Source organism: Kogia breviceps, chromosome 10, assembly GCF_026419965.1.
Source record: "Kogia breviceps isolate mKogBre1 chromosome 10, mKogBre1 haplotype 1, whole genome shotgun sequence".
Lineage (NCBI taxonomy): Eukaryota > Metazoa > Chordata > Mammalia > Artiodactyla > Physeteridae > Kogia > Kogia breviceps.
In genome coordinates, this window is record NC_081319.1 from 85735282 (window position 1) to 85754260 (window position 18979).

The 18979-nt window shown below is 41.9% G+C and overlaps 1 protein-coding gene across 1 annotated transcript; it reads left to right on the plus strand.

Moving 5' to 3' along the window:
• The first annotated feature begins 8497 nt into the window (after positions 1-8497).
• Positions 8498-17252, plus strand: GPX6 (glutathione peroxidase 6). Its single transcript, XM_059075499.1, is given in 7 exon segments — positions 8498-8584; positions 10426-10579; positions 15110-15193; positions 15196-15226; positions 16179-16278; positions 17042-17086; positions 17088-17252. Coding segments are annotated over 7 exon segments (666 nt in total).
• The last annotated feature ends 1727 nt before the right edge of the window (positions 17253-18979 follow it).

Sequence of the window (18979 nt, forward strand, 5' to 3'; positions counted from 1 at the left end):
CTTACCAAGAGGTAAGGACAAGCTGTTTACGCTGTTCAGACCATAGCTTAAGGTAGGCAGACTCTTACTGAATGGACCCTAGGACTTGCCGTCTGACCCTTGTGGTAGAATAACAATTAAATATTTTCTTTGTCCCCACTTCCTGGCACAGACCTTCTTAAAGCTGTTGAAATCTCCTGAGTGAGATGCATGCTAATGAGAAGACTGGTGGCTGGGCGCTCCTGCATAACTTCAGGATGCAAGCTGCTAGTCAGGAAGACCAAGTCATGATTAGAGAATTGGAACTTCCAGTCCCACCCTCTCTCCAGGGAATGGAGAAGGCCTGGAGATTGAATTCAATCACCAGTGGTCACTGATTTCATCAATCATGCCTTTGTAAGGAAACCTCCATAAAAAATTCTAAATGACAGGGTTTGAGAGCTTCCTGGTTGGTAAACACTGGAAGCATTGGCAGGGTGACATACCTGGAGAGGGCATGGAAACTCCATATCTGCATACCCCCCCATACATTGCCTTGCATTTCTTCCATTTGGCTATCTCTGAGTTATATCCTTTATAATGTACCAGTAAATGTAAGTAAAGTGATTCCCGAATTCTGTGAGTCATTCTAGTAAATTATCAAAAGTGAAGAGAGGGTCGTGGGAACCCTCAATTTATAGTTAGTCAATTAGTAGATGGGTGCCCCCATGCTGGGATTTACAACTGGTCCCTGAAGTGGGGGCGATTTTGTGAAACTGAGCCCTTAAACTGAGAGGAGTTGGGAGTTGGTGTCAGAATTGAATTGAACTGTTGAACACCAAGTTGATGTCTGGAGAATCACATACCCCCTACACGCAAGAGGCCTTCAAATCAGAAATTCAACTCTACCTGGAGAGATATTAGCCCTTCATGAGAAAAAGATGCTATTAGTGTTCAGTTTCTTTTTCTGTACAATTGGCTTGGTAGTGCATTACCATCTTGTCAGTTCTTAAATGCTCTATGAGAAAGATTAGACTACAGACAGAAAGAGAGAAGGCAATGTGACCATGAAGGCAAAGATTATGGTGATGCGGCCACAACCAAGGAGAGCCAGAAGCACAAGAAACTGGATGAGGTAAGAAACAGATTCTCCCCTAGAGCCCCCACTTGATTCGGTCCAGTGAAACTGACTTTGGACTTCTGATCTCTAGAACTATGAGAGAATAAAGGTTTGTTCTTTTAAATCACCAGGTTTGTTTGTGGTAACTTGTTACAGCAGCCAAAAGAAACTAATATGGATTTTGGTACCTAAAAGCAGGGTGCTACTGTAACAAATACCTAAAGATATTGATGTGGCTTTGGAATTGGTTAATCGGTTGAGGCTGGAATAATCTTGAAGTACATGATAGGAAAAGCCTAGAATGCCTTGAACTAACTGTTGGTAGAAATATAACATTAAAAGATGCTTCTGGTAAGGGATCAGAAGGAATTAAGGAACACATTATGGAAAATAGAAAAAGAGGTTTGTGACTCCTTCCTGGCATCACTCCAACCTCTAGCTTCAATTGTTATATCTCCTCTGTCTTCTATAGTAAAATCTCCATCTGCTTTCCTCTTATAAGAACACAAGTGATTTTATTCAGCGCCCACCCAGATAATCCAGGATAGTCCCTCCATCTCAAAATCCTTTACTTAGTCACATAAGCAAAATCTTTGACATGTAAGATAACATTTACAGGTTCCAGGGATTAAAATATGATATCTTTGGCTGTTATCATTTAGGCTACTACAGACTTTGGATTTTGGATCAGAACACACTTGAATGTGAGTCCCAGTTTGACACAGATCTGTAACTTAGGGGAATTATTTCTACTTTGTATTCATAATATTATTTATAAAATGGAGAAAATATTAGCCTTATGGCTATTTTGGTAATGATTAAGAAAATTTATAAAAATATTCCTGATACAGAGTAAGAAGGGAGTCAATATGCGTTAGTTCTCCTCCTTTATACTTTGTTCTTTATCTCCCATCTCCCTTTATCACTACCTTATTTCTTCTCTATTTCCTCCCCCATTCTATCTCTGGGTGAAAATTCCTCCTAGCATCACTTGTTTCTACTGACGTATCCTCCTGAGGTCGTTGTCCAGGAAATACACAGAGTTGACCCTGAGATCCATTGAGAAATGCAGGAACCTACCAGCTGGTGTTGAACCATTCTAAGTAGGGATCATCTAAACTGCTTCTGAGCTTCCACTGCAGGGAACACTGGTTCTAAGATCCGGCTTGACAAGTGGTGTGGCCAAAAATAAATAAATAAATAAATAAAGTGGGAGAAGTCAAACTTGACCCACTTCTGTCAGTTGCTCCTAACTTGATTTGCTTGGTCCAGTGACAGAGGATATCCAAGGTCAGAAGTGTCAATTACTCCACTTTCTGGGCCTCTGCCTTTCCATACATGAATTAAGGAAGCTGCAATACTTGAACACTACAATTTTAGAGTTTGCTGAGTCAATACTCTCACTTCTCAGTCTTCTCAAGGTGAAAATTGGTCAAATTAGATAACCAAGAGATCTGAACATATTAAAAGAGGAGGAAATATTAAAAGATTATTAAATGTGAAAGGACTTAAAGGCAGTCATCTTTTAGTCCCAACTACCCCCAGGTTAATTGTTGGATTGTGGTTTGCAGTATTTGATGAGATGGCATAGTCTTTCCTTCTGAGGGAGGAGCAAGGCCTGAGTCACAGAAACTTTGGGACTATGCCTTGTTGGGGGATGTCTGGTTCTGTGGCCAAATAAATTGCTTAGCTATTATGGGTGCTGTGGGTGTCTCAGATGCCTGTGGCTGTACATGGACACAGTGGCACTTCCCTGGTACATTAAGGTGGAAATAATAGATACGGGCCCTACCTGGGAAAGTACACATTCTTTTTTATACATTATCCCTTTTGTGTCACCAAACCCTAGAATTATTTCTTGGAGCAGATGAGGATGGAAACTTTGGCAATAGTGGCAGAGCCTACAGGAATACTTTGCTTCAGGGCAAGTTGCCTTAAATGAAGACATTTAGGGCCACAGCCAGCCTGGATCTGAGGTGTCCTCAAGAATGAGGCAATAGAAGACACAAATATGGATAAAAATGTTACAAAAAGGGAAACTACAGCATACATCATTCACCTTGTTACCAAGTCCAAGCTCATACTGCTTGTCACACAACAAGCCAATAAGTTGAGAAACAATGTGTTGGGGCAAGGAATAGAGACTTTATTCAGAAAACCTGCAAACCAAGAAGATGGCAGACTAATGTCCTAAAGAACCATCTTGTTTGGGTTTGAATACAAGCTTCTGTTATGCTACAAAGAGAGGGAAATGGGAGAAAGTGAGGTCAGGAGGTGACGAGTTGTTGCAGACTTCTTGGTGCCAGCCAGATCTTGGAGCGGACGTGGTCATCGTTTATTCTTGAGTTGTTCACTGTAGGGTTGGCCATGATGCTCCTGTAAATCTTCAACAAGACAGATGTTATTTCCTGTTCTGCGACTCCTTATCTGTATGTGGATGAGTGGTCACCAAGCAAGGGAAAATTATCTTTCTAATGATTAGTATACCTACAAGCTAAGCAAAAGTAGTTTAGCTTTAAATGTTAAGCATAGGAGGCAGAGTTTCTGGAAGGGGACTATTCTGTGTACTTCAAGCTACAGGCCACATTCAATTTATGATTAACATGCTTATGTACAGAGTTAGCAAGGCTGGGCAGGAGGCAATTAGCTGTAGAACACAAAGGCTAGAACTTAAAGAAATAGATTCAATATGGAGTCAGGTTAGTTCTTCCCTGTTACAGACTCAAATTCCCTCTATATGTAGTTAATGGATTTAAGGAAGTCAAAGGCGATTTTAAAACAAACAAACAAAAAAAGTTAGATTTGAAGTAAAGTGACTCTCTGGCAGTCCAGTGGTTAAGAGTCTGCACTCCCAATGCAGGGGGCATGGGTTGGGCAACTAAGATCTCACATGCTGCATGGTGCAGGGAGGAAAAATTCTTAGTCTCCTGAGTTATTTCTACTCTGGTAGTGAGGGCAAAATGAAAAATATCATTTTCAGTATGGAATGGCATTATGAAATTGTGGCAGATCTGCAGTTAAAGTCTATGTCTTTCCTTTGCAAAGCAGAGAAGAAAATCCTGGAGTCCTGAGAGGAGGGTCCATGTACCTAGGGAGATAGATTAAATCAGAAAAACATTTCAGTTAGAATCAAGCAGAGGCTTGAATCTCTAAGTTGAGGTTCAGGTAAATAAAGAAATAGTTTCATTCTGGAACTAAGTTTCAGAAATGAAACTAATAGTTTCATTCTGGAACTTTAAGATGAAGGCCTATATGGAAGCAATAAAGAATTTTGTTTCCTTTACAATCAAAGAAACCGAGAATGAAGGAACTTTATGGTGAATGTGGGGTAGACATAAGGCAATGGAAGAAACTTGTCGGAAATCAGAGAGAACTTAGTTGTAATCTCTGAACTGAGACTTACTTACAGGAATTAGTTTCCTAGGGCTGCCATGACAAAGTGCCACAAACTAAGTGGCTTAGAACTATGGAACTGTATTGTTTCACAGTTTTAGGGGCTAAAGTCTGAACTCAAAGAGTCACCATGGCCATGCTCCCTCTGAAACCTGTAGGGAAGGATCCTTCCTTGCCTCTTCCAGCTTCTGGTAAGCCCAAACATCCCCTGGCTTGTGGCAGCACAACTCCAATCTCTTTATGTCCTTTACAAGGCCATCTTTTTATGAGGATATCAGTCATATTGGATTAGGTGTCCATCCTACTCCAGTTATGATGTCATCTTAACTAATTACATTGGCAAAGATCCTACTTTCAAATTGAAGTCACATTCTGAGGTCCTGAAGGTTAGGATTTCAATATACCTTTTGGAGGAGAATATAACTCAGCCCATAACATCCTGTGACCTTGTACAAATCATTTCTCTTCTTAGGAATCCTGTCTATGTCATCTAAACTGCTTCATCCTGATTGGGTCAAAGAAATAGTGATTGAGACAAATTGATATGAGTCTCCCATCCTCTTCTGCCCTAGCTGTAGGCTATTTGAGAAAGGCAGCTAGACTGACCTTGAGTCCAGTTCAAGGCCTCATCAAGCTCAACAGAACCCTGAATTGTGACTTAAGCCTCAGAGAGTTACCTCTGAGGTTTTGTTTGATAATTGTATCCCATCATTTTGAATAAAATCATGCAATTAATGTGTCAAAAAATCTTTCAGGAATGATCCCAAAGTACTGGCCCAGATTTTACCTAAAATGTCAAGAATCAATACCTAGATAGATGGATTTTGAGTGATGAAGACAGTTCAATCTGCCAGAAACATAACATTTATGGAGGGAAGGGTACACCTGAAAATTTAACTAATGTCAAATCAGGAAGGATGAGTGCCCCATGGGAGAATTTCAAATTGAAAGTGTAAGAATTAGGGAGGAATCAAAGTATTTTTAATATGAGCAATGTTAACAAAACTGACCTTTAGAAAAGTCATAGAATAGAAGCAAAGTGTGGAAGAAGAGAGACTGGAGAAGATCTGGGAAGTATGGGAAGGAGGAAATTTCCCCCTATTCCTCTTGAGTTATTGTGGCTGAACTAAGAATAAAATCAACACAAGACAGATTAACAGGAGAAAAAGAAACATTTTAATTTGTGTTCATGGAGGTCTTATAGAAATGGGTCCCCAGAAGTGGTCAAAGGAGGAAGCTTTTATACTTTTTAGACAAAGACCAATAAATATGTGAGGACTTGACAAAACAAAGAAACTTGGGCTTTGGGTGCTTAATTAGTGAAAAATCTAAACAGAGTTTGGGATTGGGATAGTAAATTAAAGAAGTAACAAGGTTTGTTTATACAGGCTTCTCTGCCCGAATTCCCTTTCTCTGGTGATAAGCGTGTCCTGATGCCTCCAGACGCAGGGAATGTACCTTTCACATGGGAGATTTATTTCCTGCTTTCAGGGAGACAGAGAGGAGGGTCAAAGTGTCTCTCTTGCATCAATCATTTCTTAAGTAATTCAAAATAATCAACATGCCATTAAGGCATATAAATATAGATATTTTAAACAACAGCAATTTATTTATTTATTTTTGGCTGTGTTGGGTCTTTGTTGCTGCGCGCAGGCTTCCTCTGGTTGCGGCGAGCAGGGGCTACTCTTCATTGTGGAGCGCAGCCTTCTCATTGTGGTGGCTTCTCTCATTGCAGAGCGCGGGCTCTAGGCGCCTGGGCTTCAGTAGTTGTGGCATGTGGGCTCAGTAGTTTTAGCTCGTGGGCCCTAGAGCGCAGGTTCAGCAGTTGTGGAGCAGGGGTTTTGTTGCTCTGAGGCATGTGGGATCTTCCCTGACCAGGGCTCGAACCCGTCTGCCCTGCATTGGCAGGCGGATTCTTAACCACTGCACCACCAGGAAAGTCCACCATGAAGGCATAATTTGGGGTGGCCTTCCCTGCGCCCCAACAGAAGTGAAGAGACAAACTAAGGGGTGAAAGCAAAGCTCCTGGAAGGAGCTAATAGGGATGTGAACTATGGCTCCAGAGGAGGAGTGAAGGGGAATTGTAGCCCTGAAATACCTTCCTGGGGATTAGGGACATGAGATGTCTGCCCCTTTCCTCCTGCTCAGTGTGTGCTCTGTACATTCACTTCTCATCACTGGAGGTCAGGACCCAGGGTGCTCAAAAACTTAGGAATATTGGAATAGGAACATGGGAAGTTGGGGTTTTAGACTATTTGACTTACTGATAAGGTCTATTCAGAAGTGTCTCCCCACCACTCAAGGGCTAGTTATTGCAAGATGAGCAAAAGTAAGTCGCCTCAGACAATGAAGATTTAGTCACAACAACTGATTATCCACGTGGAACCAGAGCAAGGGTTCTACGGTAAGAATCAGGAATTTGCTTTCGCTTCACCATTACTAACCTGTGACCTTTGAGATGTCCCTTCTCTCTGTGGGCTTCAGTTTTCTGATGCATAAAGATGAACATGGGGATGATAAATAGACTTCCAGTTGCTTACATGTTTCAGGCCCTGGGCTGAGTTCTTTTCCATCCTCAAAGCAGCCCTAGGATGTAGACACTATTCTTACCCTGATTTTACAGATAAGAAAACTAAGGTACAGAGACATTAACTTTTTCTGAGATAAGGAGCTAGTCAATACCCTTATCATGGGTATTGAACTCAATGGTCACTATAGCTTCACAGTCTAAGGTTCAGCCATTTTTAAAATGAGAATGGTGAGAGGCCAAGGAGCTTGGGAATGTGTGTAGGTCTGTGCCCAAAGAGGGACACCTTCTGCATGACTGCCCTAAATGCCTCTAGGACCTACTTGGCTGGATCAGATATCAGCCATCAGGCCATAGATTATAGGCCTTTGAGAAGAAATCTGAGATAACAGAAAGCTTATCTTCCAACAGAGTTCATGAGAATTCAACCCCATCCAGACTTAAGTTTCAGGAGCAGAGACAGGCTTTTGTGCAAACCTGGAAGAGGCAGGGCAGATGGAGGGGACTGGATGTCAAGGGGCTTAGTATTGAAAAGGAAGAAGTTATCACTTCAATAAACAAGGGAGTTTAGTAAAGCTGAGTTGGCAGTGAAAAGCCGGAAGGGAGCAGATGGGAGGGAGGAGGAGTGGGAGAAACAACTCTGACTCTTCACCGATTCAAATACTTAGCAACGACTTTCAGATTGTTACCTTATTAGGACCTCACAGTAAATAGTTTTATGGAGTAAGTAGGGTAGAGATGATTACAATAATTTACAGAGAATGAAGCTCAGTCAGCCCAAGGCAGTTCCCTAATGCACATTTTAGATCCTTCTCCTGGATAACTTCCCCCTGTGAATGTGTATCCATCATCTGTGTTACTCCTGCATTAACAAGCCCTTCTCCAGGACAGATCTCAGGGCAAAGGGTCTGAGACATGTAGGTCCCCACATCTGGACTTCATAATTAGAAAATACAGTGTGCTGTTGACTAAGTGATGAAAGTCTGAGGGGACAGTACAAAGGATTAATAGTCATCTGGGACGATGCTTCTCAAACTTTAGCTTGCGTGTAAATTACATGAGGATCTTAATTTTAAAAAGCAGATTCTGATTCAGTGGTGGTGGCTTTACTTCCTGGATGAAGAGCCGGCACCTAGGAACTGCCTGGAGAAGGTAGAGACAGTACTTCAAGTTCCAAAGAGGGAAGCCTCCGCTTTCACCTGCCAGAGCACGGGCGCCAGAACACCAGCGGGTGGCCTGACCCGGAGGCACTGGGTGCTCTGAGCCTTCAGGTCTTGCGGGAGTGGGCGGAGGAGTGAGGGGGAGGGGGAGGGGGAGGTTGGAGAGAGGAAAGAAGAAGAAAGGGAAGGGAGATCGGGGTGGCGGGGTAGGTGGGGTTTGCCCGTGTGCTAATGCTGCTCTGCGATTGGAGGGCGCATTTTCAAACTGGTCCCTGCCAGGGGCTCAAAAGGAGCCGAGATCCCTGGGGACCTGATGCTGGCCTAGAACTAGTTCGAGCCATGATCCCGCAGTTCTGGGCCTACTGTCTTTTCTCACTGTTCCTGGTCGGCTTCGCTCAGCTGACCCCGAAGCAGCAACAGATGAAGGTGAGTGTCCCGCAGGGAACCCAGGCGGATTTCAGCACGTGATAAATAAATTGGCCGCCAAGGATGAAAGGAGTTCTCCCTTCTCCCCCCTCTACGAAGGACGAGATCCGTCTTCCCAGCCCTTCCAAACTGACATCTGCCACTGCCACTGCTGTCCTGTGAGGCAGAGGCTCTCCTAAACTCTCTTTACGTGGAGCGTCTCCCCTGAGCCTGGTGGGTCACTGGGCCGAAAGTGGGCGAAGGACGCAGGCTGCTCTTGCTGCGTTCCGCTTTGCCACTTCCCCTGGTGGCCGCTTTATACCCCAGAGCCCGTCCCCTCCACTCTGGTTCGGAACCTCAGGCACCATTGCAGGTCCGGGAAAGAGGACATGAAGTAGCAACTGGATTAGAGGGAAGCTGAACTGGTTGCTCTTGGGGAGGGTGAAACCTCGGGACAGGTGGAAAAGAAGCTGGTGCTGAAATGTGCCCTAAGGAGTTTTAGGGTTGGGAGAGGGTTTTTGTTTGTTTGTTTGTTTTTGTTTTTTTCAGGGAATAATAAAACACAAAAGGCCCAGAGACTTGCTGGCCAATTTTTATTTCAGGGGAGGTGATGTGGCATCCTGGAAACAAAGCTTGGATCACAGGGTGATATACATGTGTGAGACAGACAGCTGGAAGCTGTTGAGCCCAGAGCTAAGGCAGCGTGAAGACAAGGAAAATGGAGGCACACAAATGACAGCTCACAGGATGATTTCCCCTTTTTAAAAAAAATTGTACTAGAAAGAAAGGCAAATGCTAGAAACTCTTCAGCAGAGAGCTGAGGTAGCATGAATGCAAAAGAGAATGCAGGCACATAGATGACAGCCCTTTCATGGTGGCTTTCTTAGGCTAATACTCTCAAATATTTGGATTAATGTCTGTGCACAGATGTGTATGGATGTATGGAACACAGGGAACGTGCCTGCCCTCCCTGCGTCAGCCTCCTTCTCTCCAAGGATAGTGAAGGGGAAGCTATGCCTGGTATCCTAGTGACAGAACTAACAAGCGTAGAAAATGATAAAAGAGTTTTCTGCCCCACTCTCCCCACAGGAGCTCACCCACAAGCAACTCCTTCACTGCATGGGGCAGACATTTATGTACATAGAATTTTAGAGTAATTGAAACTCACTTAAATTACTCTAAAATTCTATGCCTTTTCTCCACATCTCCAGGAGTCCCTCTCCTCAGATAACAGCATTTTAGCTTTTTGCTCCAGGTCCTGTCAGCACTTTCCCTTGGCATGCTTGTGGTAGGAAGTCTCTTCCCTTTGCTTCCTGTTTCACATAGAGATAAGAAGAAAGGGGTGTCGAGGATGAATTCTGCAGATACCAGTGAGCCCCCACAAACAAAACTCTGGAAAGTGCCTTCAGTGGGATCCAGAGGAGGAACAAGTTATTCGCTGGGCTCTGGGGGAAGGAAATTACAATGTAAGCATATATAGATGAGAAGTTTATGTAAAACATATTTCTGTTATGAGAAACTCTGCCAAAATCTGTTAAGAATATTTGAGAAGGGATGGGATGACTGGAATGTGGTGTTAGGATGTGGAAGAAAGTGCAGGTAAATTGTAGATCGGAGAATGGAGGTAAATTGTGTTAATATTCCAGGAATGGGAAGAGGGTTATAAAGTGCTTGTCCCACCGTTAAAAAAAAAAAGATTGTAAGTTAGAAGATATAAGTTCTACCTGTGGCATTAGCCATAACTAAAAATATCACTTGGAAAATTCTCTTCAGTTCTTAGAGTTTAAAAAAAGTCCACAGATATTGGGGATTATCGTTTGTCTTATCATTGCATCATTATGGTTATTTTTGTCACATTCCAGATGGATTGCTATAAGGGGGTGACAGGCACCATCTATGAGTATGGAGCCCTCACCCTCAATGACGAGGAGTATATCCAGTTCAAGCAGTATGCGGGCAAGCATGTCCTCTTTGTCAATGTGGCCACCTATTGAGGCTTGGCAGCTCAGTATCCTGGTAAGAACTCATGTTTCACCTCTCTTGGAACTAGCTTTGTCATTGTCAGATGACCATATTCTAATTCCAGAAGGTTTTGCTACTTTGTTATTAGGAGGAAGCAGGGGGATGCGAGGGGATAGGTGATCGTGTGACTCTATTCCCCTAAATCCTGCCACTGCTCTCTGCTCCTTAGAATGCCAGGAGAATTACCTCCAGATTTGAGAACGAAGGTTCTCCCAAAGATTTAGTCAAAGACCACCAGGAACATATCTGTAGTTGAGTTTGTTGCTCGATGTTCTGAAGGAAAACATATACTGTAGACAACCATGGGGCTCTCAGTAAGAAGATGTTGGAACGGACTTGAGGATCTCGGCTTGTGTTAGGTGATTTGGGGAAGGGTTCAAGGAATTTTTTTTTGCTCTGGATTGGATGCTGTCAGGAAATGGGCACAGGTAAGTGACTGGGTATCTTAATAAATCATATCTACAGAGTAGGAGGAATAAAGCAAGGGTAAAGAAATAGCAATCACTTAGATTGGTAAGAATAGGATGATGCTTGGTTATTTTTGTGATCTGGATAATGTTCATGTTTTGTGTGGTTAAAACATGATTAAGGGGCTACCCTGGTGGCGCAGTGGCTAAGAATCTGCCTGCTAATGCAGGGGACAAGGGTTCGAGCCCTGGTCCGGGAAAATCCCACATGCTGTGGAGCAACTAAGCACATGTGCCACAACTACTGAGCCTGAGCTCTAGAGCCCGTGAGCCACGACTATGGAGTCCGCGTGCCTAGAGCCCATGCTCTGCAACAAGAGAAGCCACCACAATGAGAAGCCTGCACACCACAACGAAGAGTAGCCTCCGCTCGCCACAACTAGAGAAAGCCTGTGCGTAGCATCAAAAACCCAACGCAGCCAAAAACAAAACAAAACAAAAAAACCATGATTATGGAGTGGTCCCTGTTTTTGCCTTGATTCATCATGGTCACTTGTATGATATTGATCTTCTGTGAAACTGTTTATGTTCAACAGGAGAACACCAAACCCTAGCTGTGACTCCCAGGCCGGAATCTAGCTTTCAGGGGCTGATTTTGTCTTTCTCACTGGTGACTTCTGGTAACAGGAAAGAGGATTGATCTTTGATCTTTTGGAAAACACAGTTGGGTTCTGCAGGCACCTCCAAATGGCAGAGAAGAGGAAATGTAGTTTACTATCTACATAGTATTTAACTGGAGTGAGAGCTATTTGGGAAAATGCTTCATCTCTCCAAACTTGGCTCAACCTTTGGTGGCTGAGGTGGATTTTCCATTTTCTTTGTGCACTTATGGGAAAGAGTTTGGAATTCCTGCTGATCCAGAAAAGGTTAAAGTTTTAGATGGATTATACTAGAAATAGATGCATTTTGACATGCCAAGAACTTTATTTTCAGCTTTTTAAAAACGTTCAAGATAAATTCGGAAGATTAATTATACCAGTGCCACCAAAAAATGGATCAAAATAATACATGAACGAATTTTAAGAAATTTTTCACATATTGACATCAGTATCTAGTCAACTGATCAAAAATATAAAGTCCTATCAATTTGTCTTAATGGCGCTCCAATAATAAGAAATCCAACAATTTTCTCCTTTTTAAACACCACTTAAATTTAGGCATATTGCAATCTCACTTCTAAGATATATGGTTCACCAAATTTTTTTTAAATTTATTTATTTATTTTGGCTGCTCCAGGTCTTAGTTGCAGCACGTGGGATCATCGTTGCAGCATTCAGACCCTTAGTTGCGGCAGGTGGGCTCCTTAGTTGTGGCATGCTTGTGGGATCTATTTTCCTGACCAGGGATCGAACGCAGGGCCCCCTGCAATGGAAGCACAGCGTCTTACCCACTGGACTACCAGGGAAGTCCCGGTTCACCAAATTTTGATATTTGAAAATTAACATTCAGCGGGTGCTACTGTTTGAATATTTGTGTCCCCCCACAATTCATATATTGAAACTAATGCCCAATGTGATGGCAATAGGAAGTGGGGCTTTGGGGAGGTGCTTAGGTCATGAGGGTAAAACCATCACGAATGGGCTTAATGCTCTTACAAAAGATACCCTACAGGGCTCCCCAGTTCCTTCAACCATATGAGGACACAGGAAGAAGTTGGCAGTTGGCAACCTGGAGGAGGGTCTTGTTCAGAACCCTACCATACTGGCACCATGATCTTGGACTTCCAAGTTCCAGAACTGTGAGAAATAAATTTCTCATTTATTTATTTACAAGCCACCCAGTCTGATATTTTGTTTTAGCAGCCTGAATGGACTAAGACAGTGGGGACTGCTTGCTTCAGGCAAAAATTATATTAAAATACCCCCTCCACCAAAGCACAACAAAAACCAAATGATTCACATTTACCAAAAGAAGCTAAAGACCTTTTCAAATTAATGTTGAAATTGTGCATAAAAAGATACTCTCACATTACAGGTTTTGAAAAGATCAAGACATTTAAAAGAATTTGGGAGTCACATTATATTTATTATTTTTATGTATAATCAACTCTAGGGAAAACCTGAAAAGCTAAAGACTACTTTTTAAATTTTTATAAAAATCTCAGGATCTAATTATAAGAGCCTAAACAACAGTTTAGTATCATTTAGCAAGTGGGGATTTTCCTCTCTTCAAAAAAAAGTTAAGCTTGAAAAATATGGTAAGCTTAAAAACTTGTGAGGTGTAAACAGAAGTTCCGTGGAATGTAAATCTGCTTTTATATCTGTTTTAATTTAATTCAGTTTTAATTTAAACTTATTGAATAGGTAATACAGTCACAAGATTCAAAATTTAAAAGGTACAAAAGGGCTTTACAGTGAAATCTTCCACAGTCCCTTCCCTTTGGGCAACCAGTGTCATCAGTTTGTGGTGTACATTTCCATAAATCTTTTAAAAAATATATTTATTTGGTTGTGCCAGGCCTTAGTTGCAGCAGGCAGCCTCCTTAGTTGAGACATGTGGGCTCCTTAGTTGCAGCATGTGAACTCTTAGTTGCGGCATGCATATGGGATCTAGTTCCCTGACCAGGGATCGAACCTGAGCCCCCCTACATTGGGAGCTCTGAGTCTTAACCACGTCACCACCAGGGAAGTCCCTGCATAAATCTTTAATGCATATGCAAGCAAATCAGTTTCTCTCTCTCTCTCCTCTCTCTCTCTCTCTCTCTCTCTCTCTCTCTCTCTCTCACACACACACACACACACACACACACACACACACAAATGATTCCTCACAGGGCTTTTTAACATAATAAAATATCTTTGACATTATTCCGTATCACCACATGATGAGTTTCCTCATTCATTTTAAGATAGTTTTCCAGGGAATTACCTGGTGGTCCAGTGGTTAGGGCTTTGTGCTTCCATTGCAGGGGGCACAGGTTCCATCCCTGGATGGGGAATTAAGATTCCACATTCCACATGATGCAGCCAAAAAACAAACAAGACCAAAAAAAGAAAAATAAAAGGATAAAGTTTTCCATTGTATTGCTGTGCTATAATTTATTAAACTAGCTCATGAGAATTATAAAGAGCATCTCATTCAAATTTTACTCCAGATGAGGACATTGAGAGTTTAAGGAACTTGCCAAAGGACTAGAACCAAAGTTTGCCAGGTACTTCCGCAACAGGAAGGAAATATTCTTTATGGCTAAAGATAAGAGGGATAGTAACTGAATAAATATATAAAAAGAAGAAGGCACTTCCTTTTAAGAAGAGGTCCTTGGGGGAGATGCCAGCAGATACAGCTGAGTCTGAATAGGACTGGCTGGTACTGGTCATGGAATCAGTAAATCTGAACTGAAAATGGCTAAAGTTGGAAATAATGGTACAAGTCCAGACAGAGAGTTGGAAAGCTTCCTGGCAGTGGTAAAGAGCAGTTTGGAGTTTGTAGCCTAGAATCCCAGTGAGTGTTCCAGGGAAATGGCATCAGTTATGTCACTGGAACTGACAAAAATGTAGAGAATGCTCTGGAGCTAGGCTTAGCATCTCACTGATTCCCTCAACAATTCCCAGGTTAGAGCACCAAAGAGTGCTCCTGGGAAGGTGACTGGAGTTTCAGGTTGTGTCATCATGCGGCATAGTGGGAAGAAGGGGGTAGCATGTCCATTTTGTTTGCCTTTCCTTAAAACATTTTTGATCAATCAATCAATCCATCAACTAAGGAAGGCAATGGCATTCAAATCTGACTTATCTTCAGAATCAAGCAGAACCGCCCCGCCCCCCAACACACACACACAGAGTACTAACCAATCTGTGCTTTTAAAGGAGGGCTCCTATTGGATGATGAAGTGGAGCCACTTATGGAGCTATTGCACAAGAAAAATGGCAGCTATTGGGATGCGCTTCTGGAAACCTGTGTTCTAGCTTTTTGCTCTGTTTCCTCAATCTCTGTAATCTTGAACCTTCCCCTTCATAGTCCTCAGCTTACTCATGTGATAAATGGATAAATCAGTGGTCTTTTACTGCTCAAGGTAGGGCTGCTGGCCGGGCTATCCATGCAATTCACTCTCTACTTACAGAACTGAATGCACTACAGGAGGAGCTGAAGCCTTTTGGTGTAGTTGTGTTGGGCTTTCCCTGCAACCAATTTGGAAAACAAGAACCAGCAAAAACTCAGAGATCCTTTTGGGGCTCAAGTAAGTGCCTGCTTGGGACCCTGCAAGACCCTGTCAGGATTTTCCTTCCACATTCTACCTAGAGGCTTCTTATTCTGGAGACTTCTGGGGTGACTGACAGATTAATAGGTTCAAGAACATCATTATGATGCTTTGAATTCAGTCTTGCCCTACTGGCAGTGCTCAATAATTCTCTCTACCTTTCAGTACGTTATAATGGTAAGACTACGAGAAATCTAATGGAAAAGAAGCACAGGAAAAAGGAGAAGATACAGGAAATAGAAATGAATCAAGAATCCTAAACTTCCAATTTTCTTTTTTTAAATTTTTATTCGAGTATAGTTGATTTAAAATGTTGTGTTAGTTGCTGCTGTACAGCAAAGTGAATCACATATACATATATCCACTCTTTTTAGATTCTTTTCCTATATAGGTCATTACAGAGTACTGAGTAGAGTTCCCTGTGCTATACAGTAGCTCCTTATTACTTATCAATTTTATATATAGTAGTGTGTATATGTCAATCCCAATCCCCCTATTTATCCCCCCCAGTTACCATGAGATTGCTTTCTATATCTGTGACTCTATTTCTGTTTGGTAAATAAGTTCATTTGTATAATTTTTTTCTAGATTCCACAGATAAGTGATATCATATGATATTTGTCCTTCTCTGTCTGACTTACTTCACTCAGTATGACAATCTCTAGGTCTATCCATTGCTGCAAATGGCATTATTTCATTCTTTTTTATGGCTGAGTAATATTTTGCCTTCCAATTTTCTTGGAATTCTCCATTGGTTCCCTAAAGCCTGTGTATGAAGTCCTGATTCCCAAAGACCTCTTTCCTCACCTTCCCTGTCTACGGCCTCTCTTTCTTTACCTCTAATTTCCTTTTGTGGTTAAATTGTGGTGGCCATTATTATCCTTCCTCTTCTTAATTTGGATCCTCTCAGGAACACTCTGGTTCATTGCAGGTATGTAGGTCCAGGTGGTGGCTTTGTTCCCAATTTTCAGCTCTTTGAGAAAGGGGATGTGAATGGAGAAAAAGAACAGAAGGTCTTTAGCTTCCTGAAGGTAAGCAAACATAAACCTGGCAAGGATTGGTCAGGTAGGTAGAGATGCCCTGAAAGTGTGGGGCTCAAGTCTAGGATTGAGTTTGGACTCCTTGGAAAGAAGTGCTGAGTTCACAGATCATGGCAATATCTGTTGTGAGGCTTTAGCTTCAAGTAGAGGAAACATATAACATATGATTGCTCTAACATAGACTGACCTTCCCTACAGAATGGTAATGATTCATTCATTCAATAATCATTTATAAAATCCCAGGTTGTGTGCAAGAACTGTGCTACACAATGAGTTAACAAATATTAATAGGGCATAATCTCTTCCCTGAAGGAATTCATATCTAATCAGAGAGACAAACATAGAAATAGATATGTAGAGTGTCATGTGGTAATTAACTTTAGAGTCACAGAGTGTTAGAACCACATAAGCCCAGAATGGAAGGACCCCTTTTTTTCAGCTAAAGAAATGTTATGACTTACCAAAGAAAACAGAAGATATTCTTTCATTGAAGCACCATGATATAATCATGGAAGTGAGGGAGAGACAGGGAAAGGAGGAAATTTTTCTATTTGCTATCATACTCTCTAGCTCTTGGTTGTCTGATTGTACTGGTAGTGATGTATTGAAATGTCTGTGGTTCGTTAGGAGCATGTCAGGTAGTTAATATACTGAGATATATAATGGTGAGTAGAATTTCTAGGGGTAGGGATAAGACTGGACCACACAGAAGCAGGAAAAAAACTGTCTTGCTGTTTCCATATCTCTGCTCCAGAACTCCTGCCCTCCAACCTCTGATTTTTTTGGCTCATCAAGCCAACTAACTCTTCTGGGAGCCCATGAAGGTCCATGACATCTGCTGGAACTTTTAGAAGTTCCTGGTGGGGCCTGATGGAGTCCTTGTCATGTGCTGGTTCCACCAGACTTCCATCAGCACAGTCAAGTCAGACATCCTGGAGTACATGAAGCAGTTCAAAAGCAAATAGGAAGGGCCAGACATCATAAGTTGTCTCCTACCCGAAGAACATGTTTAAGGATCAATCTTTGCTCCAGATTCCATCCTACCCAGCTTCTACATGACCAAAACATCCTGTAGGGCCCAAATACCTCTGTGTGTGTGTGTGTGTGTGTGTGTGTGTGTGTGTGTGTGTGTGTGTGTGTGTGTGTGTAGATTAAAGGAAAGAAAACCTATCTCCCAACTGTCTGATCCCAAAGTATCAAGTTTATTCCACTCCATTCCAAAGGAAAATCATATTATAGGTAGATGGTTCAGACTACCCATGTCCCTAAAAAAGTAATCCCCAGCAGTCCTGTCACCCTCCTTCCACATCTTGAAGGTTTAAAGAAAAGAGAAACTGGCAGCAAGATCTCAAGATCTTAAGGAGATCTCAAGATCTCCTTAATAGTCTCTTCCCTCCTCCAAGACAGGCATGCAACATTAAACTCTTCCTCTACCTAGTTAGTTTTCCTTTAGTTCCCTGACACCCTGTAGTTCTCTTGTAGGATCTCTGAAGCCAGAGTGAGAGCAGAAACCTCAACTCACATGAAAGGAGGGGCATCTCCATGATGGTGGATCCCAAAGCCCCTGTGGGTCGGACCCTACCAGAAACCTTCCTTGGTGCCTGTCCCTTAGTGCATTCAGGTCATGACACCTGGGCAGGGATGTTCCTTCTTTATGAATGATGGGATTTTTCCTCACCCTTTAAACTCATCATTATCACTATCTCAAATTTTAAAAAATTCTGCAGCATCTGGCTTCCAGTTGGTGTTTTCCCAGTCCCATATTTTGTGTGGAGTCATACCACTTCCTCTCTCACTTTGTTTCTGTTTCCTTGACTACCTCACCTAGCTCTTTAGTATTTTGGTTTTCTCAAAAGTGCTCTAGTCCTTTTTTTGGCCCATTCAAGAACACTGGGTGGGACTGGCTGCTCATAGAGTTGCTGTGACATGAACACAGACCTCTTGGAGTCAGCCCTCTGTAGCCCTGCCCCATTCAGGTCTCCTGGGGAACCCCTACGTTAGAGGAATCCTTGCTTCTTAAAAAAATTTCTCTCTCTCCTCTCTCTCTCCACAAATATGCATATATTTCTGTTTACAAAATTAATTTCTGTTTAGATTTTAAAATCTAAAATCACATTAAATTAGAAGAAAAGCATAACAAAACCCACTCCTAATCACAGGAGTAAAGAACATGCTGGAAGCCTTATCTAGCCCATGCTGTTTTATAATTAAAGTTCAGTCTTTTATATGAAGACAGATATCAGAATATCAGAAACAGGAAAGAGAAGATTGCATGAAGAGTAAAATAGGTGTTTTTCTTTTCCTTTTCACAAATTACTATGAACATAGGTACTTACACTTAAAGATTTTTTTGCACTAAAAAATGTACACAGAATTTAAATATCAGTGAGTAACGTCAAACATTATAATCCTGTTTTGTACCTAAACAGAAATGTGGTCCCTGACAATCTTTATACAGCAACATGAAAATTGAGAGACTAAGCCAGAAATGACCAGGAAAGTGATTCTTAAGACTCTAAAAATTCATAGGTGATAGACACACATGAGAAATGGAAAGTATTTTCAAAATATTTGGATGTTTTGTCTTCTTGAACTCAAAATCTAGTAAGAAAAAAATGGATTAAAAAAAAAAAAGAAGACTGGCTGTCCTTGGCCATAACCCACAGGATTTGGGACGTCATAAGTCTTTTAC